Here is a 15,943-nt window from a genome sequence, read left to right on the forward strand (position 1 = left end):
GGCTATCTCTCAAGGGAGAAACTATGCCTTGTTCACATTTGTATTTCTAGTGGCTGGCCTGTGGTTTATGTTTAACTTATTGAGCTTAGGCTTCTTTATCTTTAAGATGGATAATAATATCATTATTATCTACTCCACAAAATTGTTTAGAGCTAAACTAAACAAACCAAAACTTGTAGGTCAAAATCTGGCCTGCCACCCATTTTTCTAAGTAAGGTTTTATAGGAACACATCCATGCTCATTCATTTATGTGTTGTCTATGACTGCTTTTGTACGCCATTGAAAAAAGCAAGTAGTTGTGGCAGTGAACTTATGGCCAACAGAGCCTTCAGATATTTGCTATCTAACCCTTTACAGACAAAGTTTGCTGACCCTTGGTTTAGGGGCTTGAGTGATACATTGTCAAATTGTTTAATTGCTTTCATTTATATAAACATAGGAGACCATTATCAGTGTTTCTCCTCGTAAACTATGAAAAAGAAATCTGGGGCTTCCCTGGTGGCTCAGCAAAGAATCTGTCTGCCAGTGCAAGTGACACAGGTTCCATCCCTGGCCCAGAAAGATGCCACATGTCACAGATCAACTAAGCCCAGGCTCCGCAACTACTGAGCTCATGTGCTGCAGCTGTTGAAGCCCATGTTTCTAGAGCCTCCACTCTGTAACAAGAGAAGTGACTGCAATGAGAAGCCCATGTACTGCAACCAGAGAATAGCCCCTGCTCACTACAACTAGAGAAAAAGCCCAGCAATGAAGTCCCAGAACAGCCAAATAAATAAAATTATTTTAAAAACCCAAAATTATAAAATTATTTTAAAAATTAAAAAAAAACCCTGGATTTTTATGGTTGTTTAAACATAAACTGGGATAAAACTGGTTAACATCACTTTACACTGATGTAGCACTGTCCATATGCGTTATTCAAATGAACATTCTTATTAAGTGTTTTCTAACCAAATTAATAGTAAAAGCAAAAGTTTAGGTGGATTCATGTACTTAATAGGAAAAATATAACCCAAAATTAAAAGGTATGATCATAGAGCTGCTGCTTCTTCAATGGATAGATAGACAAAAGCCCTTGCTCTTTCTTTTCTGCAGCAGACCAGAGACAGGGCAGAAGTGTTCAAATATGCTTGCGATAAAGTCTGAATGCAAAGAGCAGAGAATTAAACAGAGCACAGGATGATGGACTGACTCAGCATGCAGCTTTCACATCTGTAGCTTGTCATCTGCACAAAAATGACCCTTCTAACCCTTGTCTCCTGCAGTTGGCAGGTGGCTTTGTAATAATTCTACTCCCAGTAGTACAGCCTTAGATGGCTAGACTCATCAAAGCCCCCCACCAGAGGCCCACCACCTTAGTTAAGATTTCAGTCAGCTTCCAGGTGCAAGAAATGACCTTACCTTTCAGAGCTACCCCTGCTGCCTCCCGTTACTTTTCTGGGAAGAGCCTATTTATCAGAGGAGAATCCAGTAGGCAGTAACTTAAGCATTCTTACAGGAAATGTACAATTGGTAGCACTAATTGTAAGTGGTTTAGCATAATTGACTTTCATTCTCCATGAAAGTGACACGTTAAGAAATTAAGAACAGGGTTATCGTTACCATCTTTCTAAATAATATCATATATGAAATGAATCGCCAGTCCAGGTTCAATGCATGATACTGGATGCTTGGGGCTGGTGCACTGAGACGACCCAGAGGGATGGTACAGGGAGGGAGGAGGGAGGGGGGTTCAGGATGGGGAACACGTGTATACCTGTGGCAGATTCATGTTGAGGTATGGCAAAACCAATACAATATTGTAAAGTAATTAACCTCCAATTAAAATAAATAAATTTATTTTTTAAAAAAGAAATTAATAACACGTTTTAGCTGTTAATCTAGTCTGTTGTGATACACTGAATTATTAAAATGGAATTTCTTTTTAAATTTTATTTTAAAAACATTTTATCATTCAAAGCTTTTACTTTCCCAAACCAAGTGTTCTCCAAATGAAGGAAGTTTATCATTTAACTGTAGAAATGAAATGCTTGCTGTTGGCATTTTACTCCACTCACTTGATGAAACCAGGTATTTTTAAACTGTGTAGGGCCTTGAGATTACTTCCAGATATTGTTCAAGTGAATATGATGAGCTTTACAATTTGTTTTTGTTTGCTTAGTTTTCACTGTGGCAGTAACCAAATCAGTTCCCAGAGGATTTTTTTTTAAAGGAGATCTTTTCTCTCAGTTTTTTGTACTCTTCCAGTGAATTACAACATTTTGTCTTTGGATGAATAAAGAGCACTGGCAGATTCTTATATGGGCAATATAAAAAGAGATTTCTGGGGGCTTCCCTGGTGGCTCAATAGTAGAGAATCCACCTGCCAATGCAGGAGACACTGGTTTGATTCAATTTGTGAAAATCACACATGTGCCAGAACAGCTAAGCCTGTTTGCCACAACTATTGAGCCTGTGCTCTAGAGCCCAGGAGTGGCAACTACTGAGCCCATGTGCTGAAACTACTGAAACAGTAGAGCCATGCTTCATAAAACGAGACGCCACTGCAATGAAAAGCCTATGCATTGCAACTAGAGAGAAGCCCCGCTTGCCACAACTAGAGAAAAGCCTGCCAAGCAACGAAGAACCAGCACAGCCAAAACCAAATAATTTTTTTTTAAAACAGAGATTTCTTATATCAGTTTGATATTTTACTTTCAAGCATGATAGATATACTTTCTTTTTTATGAATTTTTTTTCTCACCCTTTAGATTGAATTTACCTGTTGTGCTAAAACATAAAATATTATATCATTTGAATAATAAGTAATTTTGCATTCATGCCTAAAAGAACTTTGATGAATTACAACTCTTTTTGTTAGTATTTCCTATCATTGGACTTTGCTTTATACTATGTCAGATGTGACATATACAGTTCTCTTTAAGCTTTAAAATCCATATAACATAGAATTAGCCATTTAAAAGGTGAATTATGTCTTACATAGTAACAAGAAATCTTATATTTCTGTTTATCCTTGTCTATAATGAAGATATAACATGAAATAATAGCCTAAAAAGTAAATTTGTTTACATACCCATCTACATTTACTAGAAAGAACTAATATTTTGAACATTACATGTTTATACAGTTGTGGGTCTCAGTCTTACTCACTCCCTCAAGTAATAATACATTCTGAGTTTATTTTTCTATAGGAAGTTTAAAACGTACAACCAGTTTCTTCAGTGAAGAGCATAATGTCTAGAATTTACATTTGTCCAGTAAAATGCAATTGATCATAAATTATTTTAGGTAACTCTTAACAATGGTAATATCTTTTTGAGGTTTATTCATGAATGTTATTGATCTTTCTTTTTTATTTTTTGTTGTTGCTCAGTTGCTCAGTCATGTCTGACTTTTTATGACCCCATGGACTACAGCATGCCAAGCTTCCCTGTCCTTCACTATCTCCCAGAGTTTGCTCAAATGCATGTCCACTGAGTTGATGATGCCATCCAACCATCTCATCCTCTGTCACCCTCTTCTTCTGCCCCCAATCTTTCCCAGCATCGAGGTCTTTTTCAATGAATCGGCTCTTGGCATCAGGTGGCCAAACTATTGGAGCTTCAGCTTCAGCATCAGTTCTTCCAGTGAATATTCAGGGTTGATTTCCTTTACGATTGACTGGTTTGATCTCCTTGCTGTCCAAGGGACTCTCAAGAATCTTCTTCAGCACTGCAGTCCGAAAGCATGAATTCTTCGGTGCTCAGCCTTCTTTCTGGTCCAACTGTCACATCTGCACATGACTACTGGAAAAACCACAGCTTTGGCTATATGGACCTTTGTCAACAAAGTGATGTCTCTGTTTTTTAATATGCTGTCTAGGTTTGTCATAGCTTTTCTTCCAAGGAGCAAGCATCTTTTAATTTCATGGCTGCAGTCACAGTCCACAGTGATTTTGGAGCCCAAGAAAACAGTCTGTCACTATTTTCACTTTTTTCTCCATCTACTTGCCATGAAGTGATGGGAACAGATTCTATGATCTTAGTTTTTTGAATGTTGAGTTAAGCCAGCTTTTTCGCTCTCCTCGTTCATCTTCATCAAGAGACACTTTAGTTCTTCTACACTTTGTGCCATAAAGGTTGTATCATCTGTATATCTGAGGTTATTGATATTTCTCCCAGCTATCTTAATTCCAGCTTGAACTTCATCCAGCCCAGCATTTCTCATGATATTCTCTGCATACAAGTTAAATAAGCAGGGTGACAATATATTTTTATTTTTAATTGAAGTGTAATTGCTTTACAGTGTTGTACAAGAACATGAAATAGCTCTTAAGTGTACATATATCCTCTCCCTCTTGAGCTTCCCCACCACCATCTCACCCCTTTACGTCATCACAGAGCACCATGCTGAGCTCCCTTTGTTCTATAGCAACTTCCCACTAGCTATCTGTGTTACACATGGGAGTATATATATTTCAGTGCTTCTGTCTCAATTCATCCAACCTCCCCTTCCCCAGCTGTGTCCACAAGTCCATTCTCTACTTCTGTGTCTCTGTTCTTGCCCTATAAATAGGTTCATCAGTACCATTTTTCTAGATTCCACATATATGTATTAATAGATGATATTTATTTTCCACATTCTGACCTACTTCACTTTGTATAACAGGCTCTAGATTCATCCACCTCACTACAACCAACCCAAGTTCATTCTTTTTATGGCTGAGCAATATTCCATTGTATAGATTGTACCATAATTTCTTTATTGATTTTCTGTCCATGGATATCTAAGTTACTTCCATGTCCTACTTATTGTAAATAATGCTGCAGTGAACATTGGGGTACACATGTCTTCTTTAATTATGGTTTTCTCAGGGTATATGCTTAGTAGTGGGATTGCTGGGTCATATGGTAGTTTTATTCCTAGTGTTTTGAGTAATCTCCATACTGTTCTCCATAGTGACTGTATCCATTTACATTCCCACCAACAATGCAAGAGGGTTCCCTTTTCTCTACATTCTCTCTTGCGTTTATTGTTTGTAGACTTTGTGTTGATGACCATTCTAACGGGTGTGAGGTGGTACCTCATGGTGGTTTTGATTTGCATTTCTCTAATAATGAGCGATGTTGAGCATTTTTTCATGTGTTTGTTGACCATTTTGTATGTCTTCTTTGGAGGAATGTCTGTTTAAGTATTCTGACCATTTTTTGATTGAGTTGTTTTTCTGATATTGCATTGCATAAACTTGCTTGTAGAGTTTGGAGACTGATCTTATGTCAGTTGTTTCATTTGCAATTATTTTCTCCCATTCTGAGGATTGTCTTTTCATTTGTTTATAGTTTTCTTTGCTTTGCCAAAGCTTTTAAGTTTAATTAGGTCCTGCTAGTTTATTTTTGTTTTTGTTTCCATTACTCTAGGAGGTGGGTCAAAAGGATCTTGCTGTGAATTGTGTCAAAGAGTGTCCTGCCTATGTTTTCCTCTTAAGAGTTTTGTAGTTTCTGGCCTTATATGTAAGTCTTTAACCCATTTTGGGTTTATTTTTGTGTATGGTGTTAGAAGGTATTCTAGTTTCATTCTTTTACGTGTAGCTGTCCCGTTTTCCGAGCACCACTTATTGAAGAGGCTGTCTTTGCTCCATTGTATATTCTTGCATCATTTGTCAAAGTTAAGGTGCCCATAGGTACATGGGTTTACCATATGTCCTTGATGACTAGCTTCGTAGTATAGTCTGAATTCAGGAAAGTTGATTTCTGTAGCTCTATTTTTCTTTCTCAGGGTTGCTTTGGTTGTTCAGGATCTTTTGTGTTTCCATACAAATAGTGAAATTTTTTGTTCTAGTTCTGTGAAAAAATGCCATTAGTAATTTGATAGGGATTGCATTGAATCTGTAGATTACTTCGGGTAGTGTAGTCATTTTCACATATTGATTCTTCTAGTCCAAGAACATCTTTCTTTATTCAACTATATGATGCTTATTTATTCTCATCCCTGTTATCGATGAGAAATGAAACTCAAGTCTTTTTGTTAACAGTGCTGCTAATAGTTTTGCTATGAAGAAGAAGTGAAGAGAAGTCACTCAGTCGTTTCTGACTCTTTGCGACCCCATGGACTGTAGCCCACCAGGCTCCTCAGTCCATGGGATTTTCAGGCATGAATACTGGAGCGGATTGCCATTTCCTTCTCCAGGTGATCTTCCCGACCCAGGGATTGAACCTGGGTCTCCCGCATTGTAGGCAGATGCTTTACTGTCCAAGCTACCAGTGAAGCCCAAAGGAATTGGGCTCGTCCAGGATTGAATAATAATGCATGACCTCAAAATTATTCCTTTTATTCCCTTCCCTTTATTCTCTTAAATGTTTTTGAAGATTCAAAAAAAACTTTTGTAGAAGATTGTATGTGTACACACATATACACATAAACATATCATTGACTAGGAACTGAAACAGAAAGATTAAAAACACTAAAATATACACAAGTATACATTCCATTGCCTTCAGAGCAATGACATCATCACATGTCATTCAGCCTCTGGAAAATTTCACTGTATTTTTATGAGAAGATGAGAGTGAAAAGACAACTAACCTCTTAGTTATATTACAAAATAATTTTTACTTCCCAGGCTTCCTGGCAACATCTTAGGCTCCCTCAAGGAGTCTTTCAATCATACTTTGAGAGCTGTTGTCATAAATAATTGAAAGATAATCAGATCTGCAATTGTAATATACTTGCATATATTCAGATTTCCAAAGTTTGTCTTAATAGTGTAGTTTACTAAATTTTAGCCAGTACGAAATAGTATTATATGTGTGTATATTAACAAGCTAATTTTCTCCTTGGCTTCAGTTATGGAAATTCTTGAAGCCCAATACTCCACTGGAATCCCGGATTTCTAAGCAATGGTGTGAAATTGGTTTCCAAGGTGATGATCCTAAAACAGATTTCCGAGGAATGGGACTTTTGGGACTGTACAATTTGCAGTAAGTAAAATGAAGAATGGTTGAGTTTTAAAGTGATGTCTGGCCTCCTTATATTGAAATATCAAAGTTGAGTTATTAGTCCTAGCAGCCACTTCCCAGAAGACTCCAAGTAAACATTCAAGTCCTCTGACTTCAACTCAGGTTCATAAAATTTAAAAAACTACTACCATCTTCTTTTTATGTGGCAAACTTCATGCATTCTTTTAAACAAGTCTCAAATTTATTTTAATTATTTTATTATGAAAAATTTCAGTTGTATACAAAAACAGAGGGAAGATTATAAAGAATCCCTTTTATACTGATCATCCAGATTTAGTAATTATTGACATTTTGAAATACTTGAGGTACTTTTTTTTTGGTAGAATTATGTTAATGAAAATCTTATACTGTTTGTAGTTTCAGTCTCATATGTCAATATGTAGCTTTAGAAGACATGAGTATTACCTTACATTAACCCCAATGTAATTATTACACCTAACAAAATTAACAATGATTCCTTGGTATTATCTATATCCTGACCATATTCAAATTTCCTAGTTCTCTCACAAATGTCTTTTATAGCTGGTTTGTCATAATCCAGTTCCATGTAAATCTATACATTGCACTTAATGATTGTCTCTGTGGTCTTTTTTAATTCAAGCAATTTCTCCACCTCTGTCCTCTCCTTTTGCACCCCCAATCATGTCATTAAACTCATGCAAGAATCTAGGTCAACTTTACTGTACTATAAAATGTCCCACAGTCTATATTTGTCTGTTTGCATTTGTACCCACCCTGGTATTTCTTGAAAACAAGAGAGATTCGGAAACATTCGAATAGGTTCATGCTGAGAGTGTAGCATCCCCACTCTCAGTTTTATGCTGAGATGAATCAGAGGAATCACAGCCTGATGGCTCATTGCCATCTAGCCATTTAACCATTTCCAACAGTGATCTTCACTGAACTAATTAATTGCACATAGAGTGCTTCTCTAATTTTTATTCTTCCCACAGTTTCTGGCTGGAATTCTGTAAAGACAGTTTCTTTTATTAAATATGGTTGTTTGGTTTCTCTAAAATACAGGCAGGATAGCTGCTCCAGTAAATAAGTTACCAATTTTCAGAGGGAGGAGTTGGTGCCCTAGTTCCTTTGTTAGTGATCAAACTCTTTTTTTTTTTATGGCTTTATATTTTTAAATTATCATTTTAACTCCTGGTTTTTGTATGTTTATGTGATTTAATAATTGCCCTCATTATTTTTTTCATGCTTAAATTAGGTCATTTGTAGCCATTCATTTTCAAGAAAAAAGGAGTCAATGTAGATTGTTCTTAGGAAGGGTAATGATATGTTTTTAAAAGAAAAAAATGACATTTTTAATAGCACAGATTTTCCCCCTAGATCTTTGCTTTTATTTTAAATTTAGGAAGTTTAATAATCACCCATGCCTTTTTTTAAGATGGTAAATATTTTATACAATTTTAAAGGTCACATTCAATTTACAGTTATTAGAAAATTTTGCTTCCTTTCCCCATGTTTTAAAATACATCTTTATAGCTCATCTTACACCCAACAGTTTGTATCTCTTACTCCTTTACTCTGATTTTGTCCCTCCTCCCTCTCTTCACTGGTAACCACTAGTTTGTTCTTTATCTGAATAGTCACCCATTCTCTTATGAAGTGTTTTAAATGTTACATTATTATGTAATGTATGAATGAATAGAAAAGTAAAGGTGGGGTTGCAAATAAGTATGTAAAGGATGAGCTTTTGATAAGTACAGCTGGGACAGTTGACATTTCTATTTGAAAAATAAATATCTACCTTACCTCAGTTTACAAGTTGAATGTCAAAAACAACTATTTACAACTTTTAGGAGAAAAGCTTTGAAATATGTGAGTAAAGAGGGATCTCTTAAAGACAAAAACCAAAAAAGCACAAGCTGTAAAAGAGCAATCAATGGATCTCAAACATTAAAAGTGAAACTTTCTGTAAGATAAGCCACCATAGATAAAATGAAAACCAAGATTGACATTGATATACATGATAAAGGATCCATCTCCAGTATATTAGGCTCTGAGGGTTTATTTATCTTATTTATTTGAATGCATTTTTAGATATACTGTACCAAGAAATAGTAACAGATAGGCTGTAAAAGAAGAAACCTAGATGACCAACAAAAGTATGAAGAGACTCAATTTCATTAATAATCATGGATATGTTTATGAAATTTGCTGACTGTCTTTGAACTTTTTGAAAGAAAATTTAAGAGCTTGTTTTATCCTTTAGATATATTCAGGAAATTATATACACATCAAATCAAATAATATATGCTATACTTAATTGTATTTTATAATTGTCTTTATGAAGTACCTTTTATGATGTATTTTTGAGAGTATGAAAGCTTTTTGTATTTATTAGGAAATTCATTGCCCCTTTTCCCGCAAAACAGAATTTCAACATCTTTATGCTCTGTAAGATATTTTCATCCAAAATTTACCCCAAGAATATTCTCCAAGAAAACACACTGAACCTCATCTAGTCTCATCCTTTCTTTCTCTGCTGTTTGGCTGTCAGAACCTCTCACCATGTTGCCTTCATCCAGGCCCTTTCTGCCTTCTGAGGGGCCTCATCCTGCCTTCCTATTAAGAATCTGTAACCCTCTTCTGTAAAGCAATTATCCTTCAGTTAAAAAATAAATAATATTAAAAACAAACAAAAAAATCTATAACCCTCATTAAGAATATCTTTGGCTCTCTGGGGAATGGTAAAGTTCATAATTAAGTTTTCGAACCTACTGGAATCATTCCTAAAACTTTGTGGGTTTTACAACTACCCTATTAGATTCTCATTGTATTTGGAAAATTTTGTTATGAAAAGCTGTTCATTCTCTGGAGGAGCTGAAACAAGTGATATCACTTATGTTGGTATCCATCTCTGAATCCAAAATGGCCTCAAATTGGATTGAAATGAATGTATTCAAAAGGTCTGGAGTTATGGTTTTCTTTTCCCTCCAACTGCAGGTATTTTGCAGAAAGAGATGCTGCAGCCGCTCAGCAGGTCCTCTCTGATTCTCTTCATCCCAAATGCAGGTAATCATTAAAAATAAAAGGTGAATTAGGTTTTGTAGATTAGGTAGAATTAACTTCTGGCTCTATTGAAGAAATTCTCAAGAGAGTCAACCCACCAGAAGTGAGGCTTAAAGCTCTTTCAAACAAGCACTTTTGACAAATGCTGAATAGGAAGGTTAAAATGTCAGACTTGTTACAGGTTTTAGGATGTAAAGTGGCACTGTTCAAGTCAAAGATGTATTTACCTGAAGGGATTAGTAGTATCTCTGGTGTCTGGGAAGATTGAGGAGATGGGCAAAGAAGAAGGAGAAAGCAGAGTATGAAAGAGGTAAACACAAGGGACCACAGAGGGGGAACAGAGGGAAGAATGGAAGTCCTGAAGTCAGAGACCAAGTGAGAAAGTCTGAAATTGCTGAGGCTCTTTTATTTTCTTAATAAAATTCTAGATTGTAAATTGTTTGTGTTTTCATTTAACTTTCTAAATTTTTTTTAACTGATTGCATTAAGGGATATCACTAAAGAGGAAATAAGGTATTTTTCTTTGCTTTTGCTTTTTCTCACTTTTATTTGAGGCTAAGTATGGGTAATAATTTTTCAAGAAATATAAATTCATGAAAAATTTCTAAAAGCAAACATTTCCCGACATTTTATATAATATAGTTCATTACATTTGACCTGCATTTTGGTAAAGAAAAAATCAGATTAGACTGACCTGATAGAAAATGTCAAAGTCTTTCTACAGCCGTGTCTATTGGAAAAACATTTTGAAATGTTACCTAAAGGCTGAACACGTTACCACACATCTCTGATCCCATCTACTCCAAGAGATGGATAGTTTATTTGGGAATTTTGTTGCACAAAGCATATTAACTCTTCTATTAATGTGTTTCTAATTGTATTATTATGAAGAGTATATACATGCTTTAGTCACTCTTATTATAAGGAGTTCTTCTATTATGTATTCATATTTTTGTATCACTTTTTGCTCCTCAGCATTAACAGAGTCCTTGTCAGTGTTCATGATTACTAAATAAGTCCCAAATTTTATCATACCACTCTCAGAATCTATGAGAGGTATAGATTGACTTTGGGGCTCCCCTCTTATCTTATATTATACTGACTGTAGCTTCAATGGCTAAGATTCATTAAATTATACTATACTTCCCAAATTTATAATTATAATCTTTTTTAAGGTTAAGTTTTCATTTTCTTTACTTTTTATTTACTTTGAGAAAAACACTAATATCCCTTAACTCTTTCTCCATACTTTGCATGGCTAAAATCAAGCTATTTTAATTTTTTAACTACATTGAATTATGTGTTTCTGTTAATGTAGAGATTCTGAACTCCCTATAATTAAAATTGGCTGAGGAGTCTGTGTGCACTGTTATTCTGTGGAGAAGCATTAGGTAGAAGACATGAATCCTTCATGGTCCTTGGGAAGTGGCAATATGTTTAAAATATTTGTTAATAAACTATTGGAGAGGGATTAATTTTGTCTATGAACCATTCTGAAAGAAAAGCTTTATAATTTTATGTCCCGTATTGGCCATCAGAGAGGAAGTATTAAGGGTTTGTGTGTTTACGCTTATTTAAAAAGAGACTAGAATGTGTGGGGTGGAGGGGCATGCAAATCCTTTGTCCCTCAAGCTACAAATAAAATTGAGTAGATGAAGTTCAACTATTAACCACTTCAGACTGGTGGTAAATGTCATTGAATACAAATCAGAAATCTTGAAATCACCACTGTCCTTCACCAGTGTCTGAAAGAAATATTTATTAACCCATTGTGATATCACCCTATATTCTTTCAGACCCTGAATATTTCAGGTGCTGAACAGGGAGAAGCCAGGAAATACTAAGGAAGGTTTTTCCATGTCTACCCTTCAGCAAGCATTATACATTGTTGCTCTTGTGAAGACCTATCCTGAAGTAACTTGAGGGATAAAAGCAGATTGGAGTTTAAGAGGAGAATTTTGACAGTTTGCTTTTGTGCTTGTTTGTGGTGTGTATGTTTCCTGAAGAGAGGAATTCCTTCTGTTTGGGCTGGGATATCCTATAGAGTATCATTACTTATAAGTATTGAAATGAGTGGAGGTCATTTGGTCTTTTCTGATATTTCCAATGCAGATGGATTTAATTTAACAAAATACAGAGACACTATGTATTTATAAAGCTTTGTTGAAAAGAGCTGCTTATAAATTTGTTTATACAAAACTTCTTAAATTTCACACCTAACTCTTTTTAGTTTGGGTATGAGTTGTTTAAGGTAAAAATCTCCTGATGCCTCTTTGGCTGATAATTAGCAATTACACTTTAAAAAGAAGTGGCTTATTTTAATATGAGTTAAAGACAGTTACTTTGAATTAGAGCCAGTCATTTATAGAATAGAAAGAAGTACTTACAGTAAAACACCAGTTTTGCATCATGTTTTTGTGGGCTTGTGCTGTGTATAACATGTGTGTCTTTTGATGTAGTGTTTGCATTGTTTTATGAAGAACTCTTTTTCTTACTTAGATGGAAGCTAAATGTTTGTAATAACTCTAACTTTAAAACTGTATTTAGTTCCAAGACGAACGGCAGTTTTTAGTGTAGAACACTGAGTGAAGGTCACATTGGCCACAAAGAAGAGTGCAAGGTGGCTCCTGCCCACAAGATGTTGGCAGTATGGAAGTGGGTGAGAAGGGGCATAAGAAAGTACACAGACTAATAGAATGCAAGTTAGTATTTTCAGAATGCCTTTATTATAGTACCATTTCTTCAGATAGTCTTATTCGGAAGCTCTAATTATAAACAATGTGTTAAAATGTGTCTGCTGTGGGTTAGTTATCTCGGCTTAGCCAGAGGAAGAAACAGAATTTTTAAAGCTTATGTGTCTCTCCTTCCCTTCTCCCCTCCCTCCCTCCTTTTTTTCTTTCCATCTTTCTTTTTTTCACTATCAGTGAATGTTTATTTGGAATCTGGTGTGTATAAGACATCACAAATAAGGTTAAATAATATAATTACCATGAGGGAAAACCAGATAAAGTGCAGTGTGGGGAAATATGAGAGGGTGAGGTAGCATCTTGCTAGAGGAGAGAGCGATACCAGGCAAGGTTTCATGGAGGAAGTATTGTTTGATAATTAATGGATGATATAAAAGAGTATGGTTGACTTTTAGGTCTGTCTCTCATTACTGTACTATAGTGAATAGGGATAAGTACCATGGCTTTAAATAATTCCATTTCCGAGCTCTGTACAAATTGCATTATAACTTTTTAGTTAATAACATTTAAATTGATTAGTGTTTGCTAACTGAGTTATAGACATCCCCACATCTAGTCAACAGTTTTAAAAAAAATTAAAAGAGAACAGGTGCTAATTAGAGATCAAATCTTACATATTTATTTATTTGTTCACTCATTTATTCAGCAAATTCAGCAAAGCAGAATGGGAGAAGAAAAGGATGGATAAAGCAATTGGGTGAGTGTGGGACTCCTTATATAACAGGTTGTCAGTCTGAGCCAGAACCAGAACAAAAATGTCCTAAGAGCACTGCAAAGAATGACAAGGATGAAAATCCACTTGTCCTGATGGAAATAAATAATCCAGTTTTGAAAAGGACCTGTTTATGTTTTTTTGGATTTACTTATATGATTGTATGGTACTACTTTGCCTGTGTTCTAGTCATAAGGTTTAGAAAGTTATAACTGTATGGAAATGATTTTCAAAAATCATAATCTGGAATAGTATTTGCTAGTTTGCTTTTAAGGATTTCTGTCAAGTGTCTGGCTATTAGTTAAGATTTTACTTTAGAACATTTTTTATAATGCCTCATGTCATCCAAAAATATTTCTGAACAGAGAACTTTTTTATGTGCTGGATTTATAGTACCAGAGAAGACTTCAGAACTCCATTTGACTTAATTTTGAATAGACATGTGGAAAATGAACTAGAAAATATACCCTGAGTATTAAGATACTAATTTTTAAAAGTAATATTTGATTTATTATAGAACATTTCAAAAATATAGAGAAGTAAACAGAAACACCCTAGCATGTTACTCTAATATACCCATACTAATATTTTGTAGCATTTCTTAGAATATTTTTGTTCACATTTGAATGTATATAATAAAACTTGGCTTGTTCCTTGTATATTGTTTTATATCCTGCTTAAATCTTTAGGAATATAGTTTTACTAGCTGTAGTATACTATGAGATTACCATAACTTATTTCTCCAATCATCTTCTTTAGGCTATGTGAATAATTTATATATCTTTGCCATATAAATGACTATCATTGCATATAAAGCTTTTTCATTTTCTGGTTTTTTCTCATATATTTGGGAATGGAGTTAGTAAGTTAAAGCATATAAACTCTCAATTCTCTTGGCAAACATTGTTAAAATTTTCTGTTAATTAATAAGATTCAGAGTTTTGATAAGACTGTGAGGAAGGGAAATCTGGCATTCTCATAATTTAATAGTAACGTAAAAATCAAATTACCATTTTTTTTGAGATGCTTACTTCCTATATGTGACACACAGTTAGTGTTGTGGCTTGTATTTTACAGGTACTCGTTTGCAATTGTAGGCATCAATATAACTGATCTGGCATATAATCTACTGGTGAGCGGAGCTCTAAAAACTCATTTCTACAACATCGCTCCAGAAGCTCCAACATTATCACACTTCCAGCAAACATTCTGTAAGTGTCTTGTTGCTTAATTATTGACATAGACTTCTATAGAGAATGCTCTCGGCCAGGGCTGAAGCTGAGAGATCTTTGTGATTTGGTTGCTTTGGAGCCGTGAACTTCTCCTTTAGTTTGTATTTTGTTTTCTCATTCAAAACTACATACTTTCAGGCATCATGAATCTTTTCTCCTTCCCTCCTCTTGCCTAATAACAATGTATCAACTTCCCATCTGACTTAAAGACATCATGGATGTCTTTCTCCCTCTGATCCAGCATGACACTTAACTGTACAGGCTTTGAAAACAGCCTGAGTTGACTCCAGATCTACATTTACTACCCTCCCCTAAACCTCAGCCATCTCATCTATAAAATGGATGCAAAATGAGATGAAGATAAAATGTTTTTTTATTAGCTAGTGAACATTAGAAAGTGCTCCGTGAACGTTAGAAACAGGAGGTGGTGGTTTAGTGGGGGATACAGATGGTGGTGGAGTTGTTGGTATTAATTTTACTGCTACTACTACTGTTGCTACAGAGGGTAGAGTTTGCAGTTCCTTCTAACTGTAGGTACTAATAGAGGGAATTATTGTTGATCCTGAACCTGAGGTTGCAGTTGTGCTGAGGTTTCAGAAGATAAAGATCAAGCCTGTTTAGTAGAGTCCTGGGATGCTATTGTCCAATTTTAAAAGCAGAATCTTAAAATGTAGCTATGTGTCATTATTATCTTTGCAGGCCAGACGTTAACTGGTTTGGAGGAACATAGAAAGATAATCTGCCAAATCATCAAGTAACCCTAAGCAATTTATAGAAGAAATGCCTTATAAGTTATTTTGTAGTTTGTTGTTCAGTCGCCAAGTCGTGTCCAGCTCTTTGTGACCCCATGAGCATGCCAGGCTCCTGTCCATTTGAACATTGCTTATTGCACTGAGGGCCTGTACTTAAGCTTTTTTAGCAAGAAAATGTCAAAGTTCTTCTCCTTCCGTCTTTTTTTAGCTTTTTTTTGTTTTCTGCTGTTAAGTTGGCAACCAGATCTGCACTCTTTCTAATTATGGTTAAGACCCCATTATTCCACCCCAAATCTACCGCAGGAAAGTGTTGTTCCTTGGTTCATTTTTAAAATGTGATAAAGTCAAAAGTTAACAGATATTTATTTTATTTAAATTCCTAAATTAATAATGCTTATATTATCTAGGATTCTATCATCTTTTATATCTGCCTAATCAGGACATCCAGTTAAAGATGACATAATTAGTGTATGTATTACA

At 35.1% G+C, this 15,943-nt stretch overlaps 1 protein-coding gene across 1 annotated transcript in view; it reads left to right on the forward strand.

The window, feature by feature from the left end:
* The window catches only part of ELMOD1 (ELMO domain containing 1), a 44,203-nt gene that overhangs the window by 17,382 nt on the left and 10,878 nt on the right, over positions 1-15,943 (forward strand). Inside the window, exons 5-9 of the mRNA XM_068989035.1 lie at positions 6,824-6,957; positions 9,955-10,023; positions 10,510-10,533; positions 13,414-13,464; positions 14,557-14,690. Of these exons, the coding sequence (XP_068845136.1) occupies positions 6,824-6,957; positions 9,955-10,023; positions 10,510-10,533; positions 13,414-13,464; positions 14,557-14,690 (412 nt within the window). The remainder of the gene's footprint in view (positions 1-6,823; positions 6,958-9,954; positions 10,024-10,509; positions 10,534-13,413; positions 13,465-14,556; positions 14,691-15,943) is intronic.

This window comes from Capricornis sumatraensis, chromosome 16 (genome assembly GCF_032405125.1).
Source record: "Capricornis sumatraensis isolate serow.1 chromosome 16, serow.2, whole genome shotgun sequence".
NCBI classification, from domain to species: Eukaryota; Metazoa; Chordata; class Mammalia; order Artiodactyla; family Bovidae; genus Capricornis; species Capricornis sumatraensis.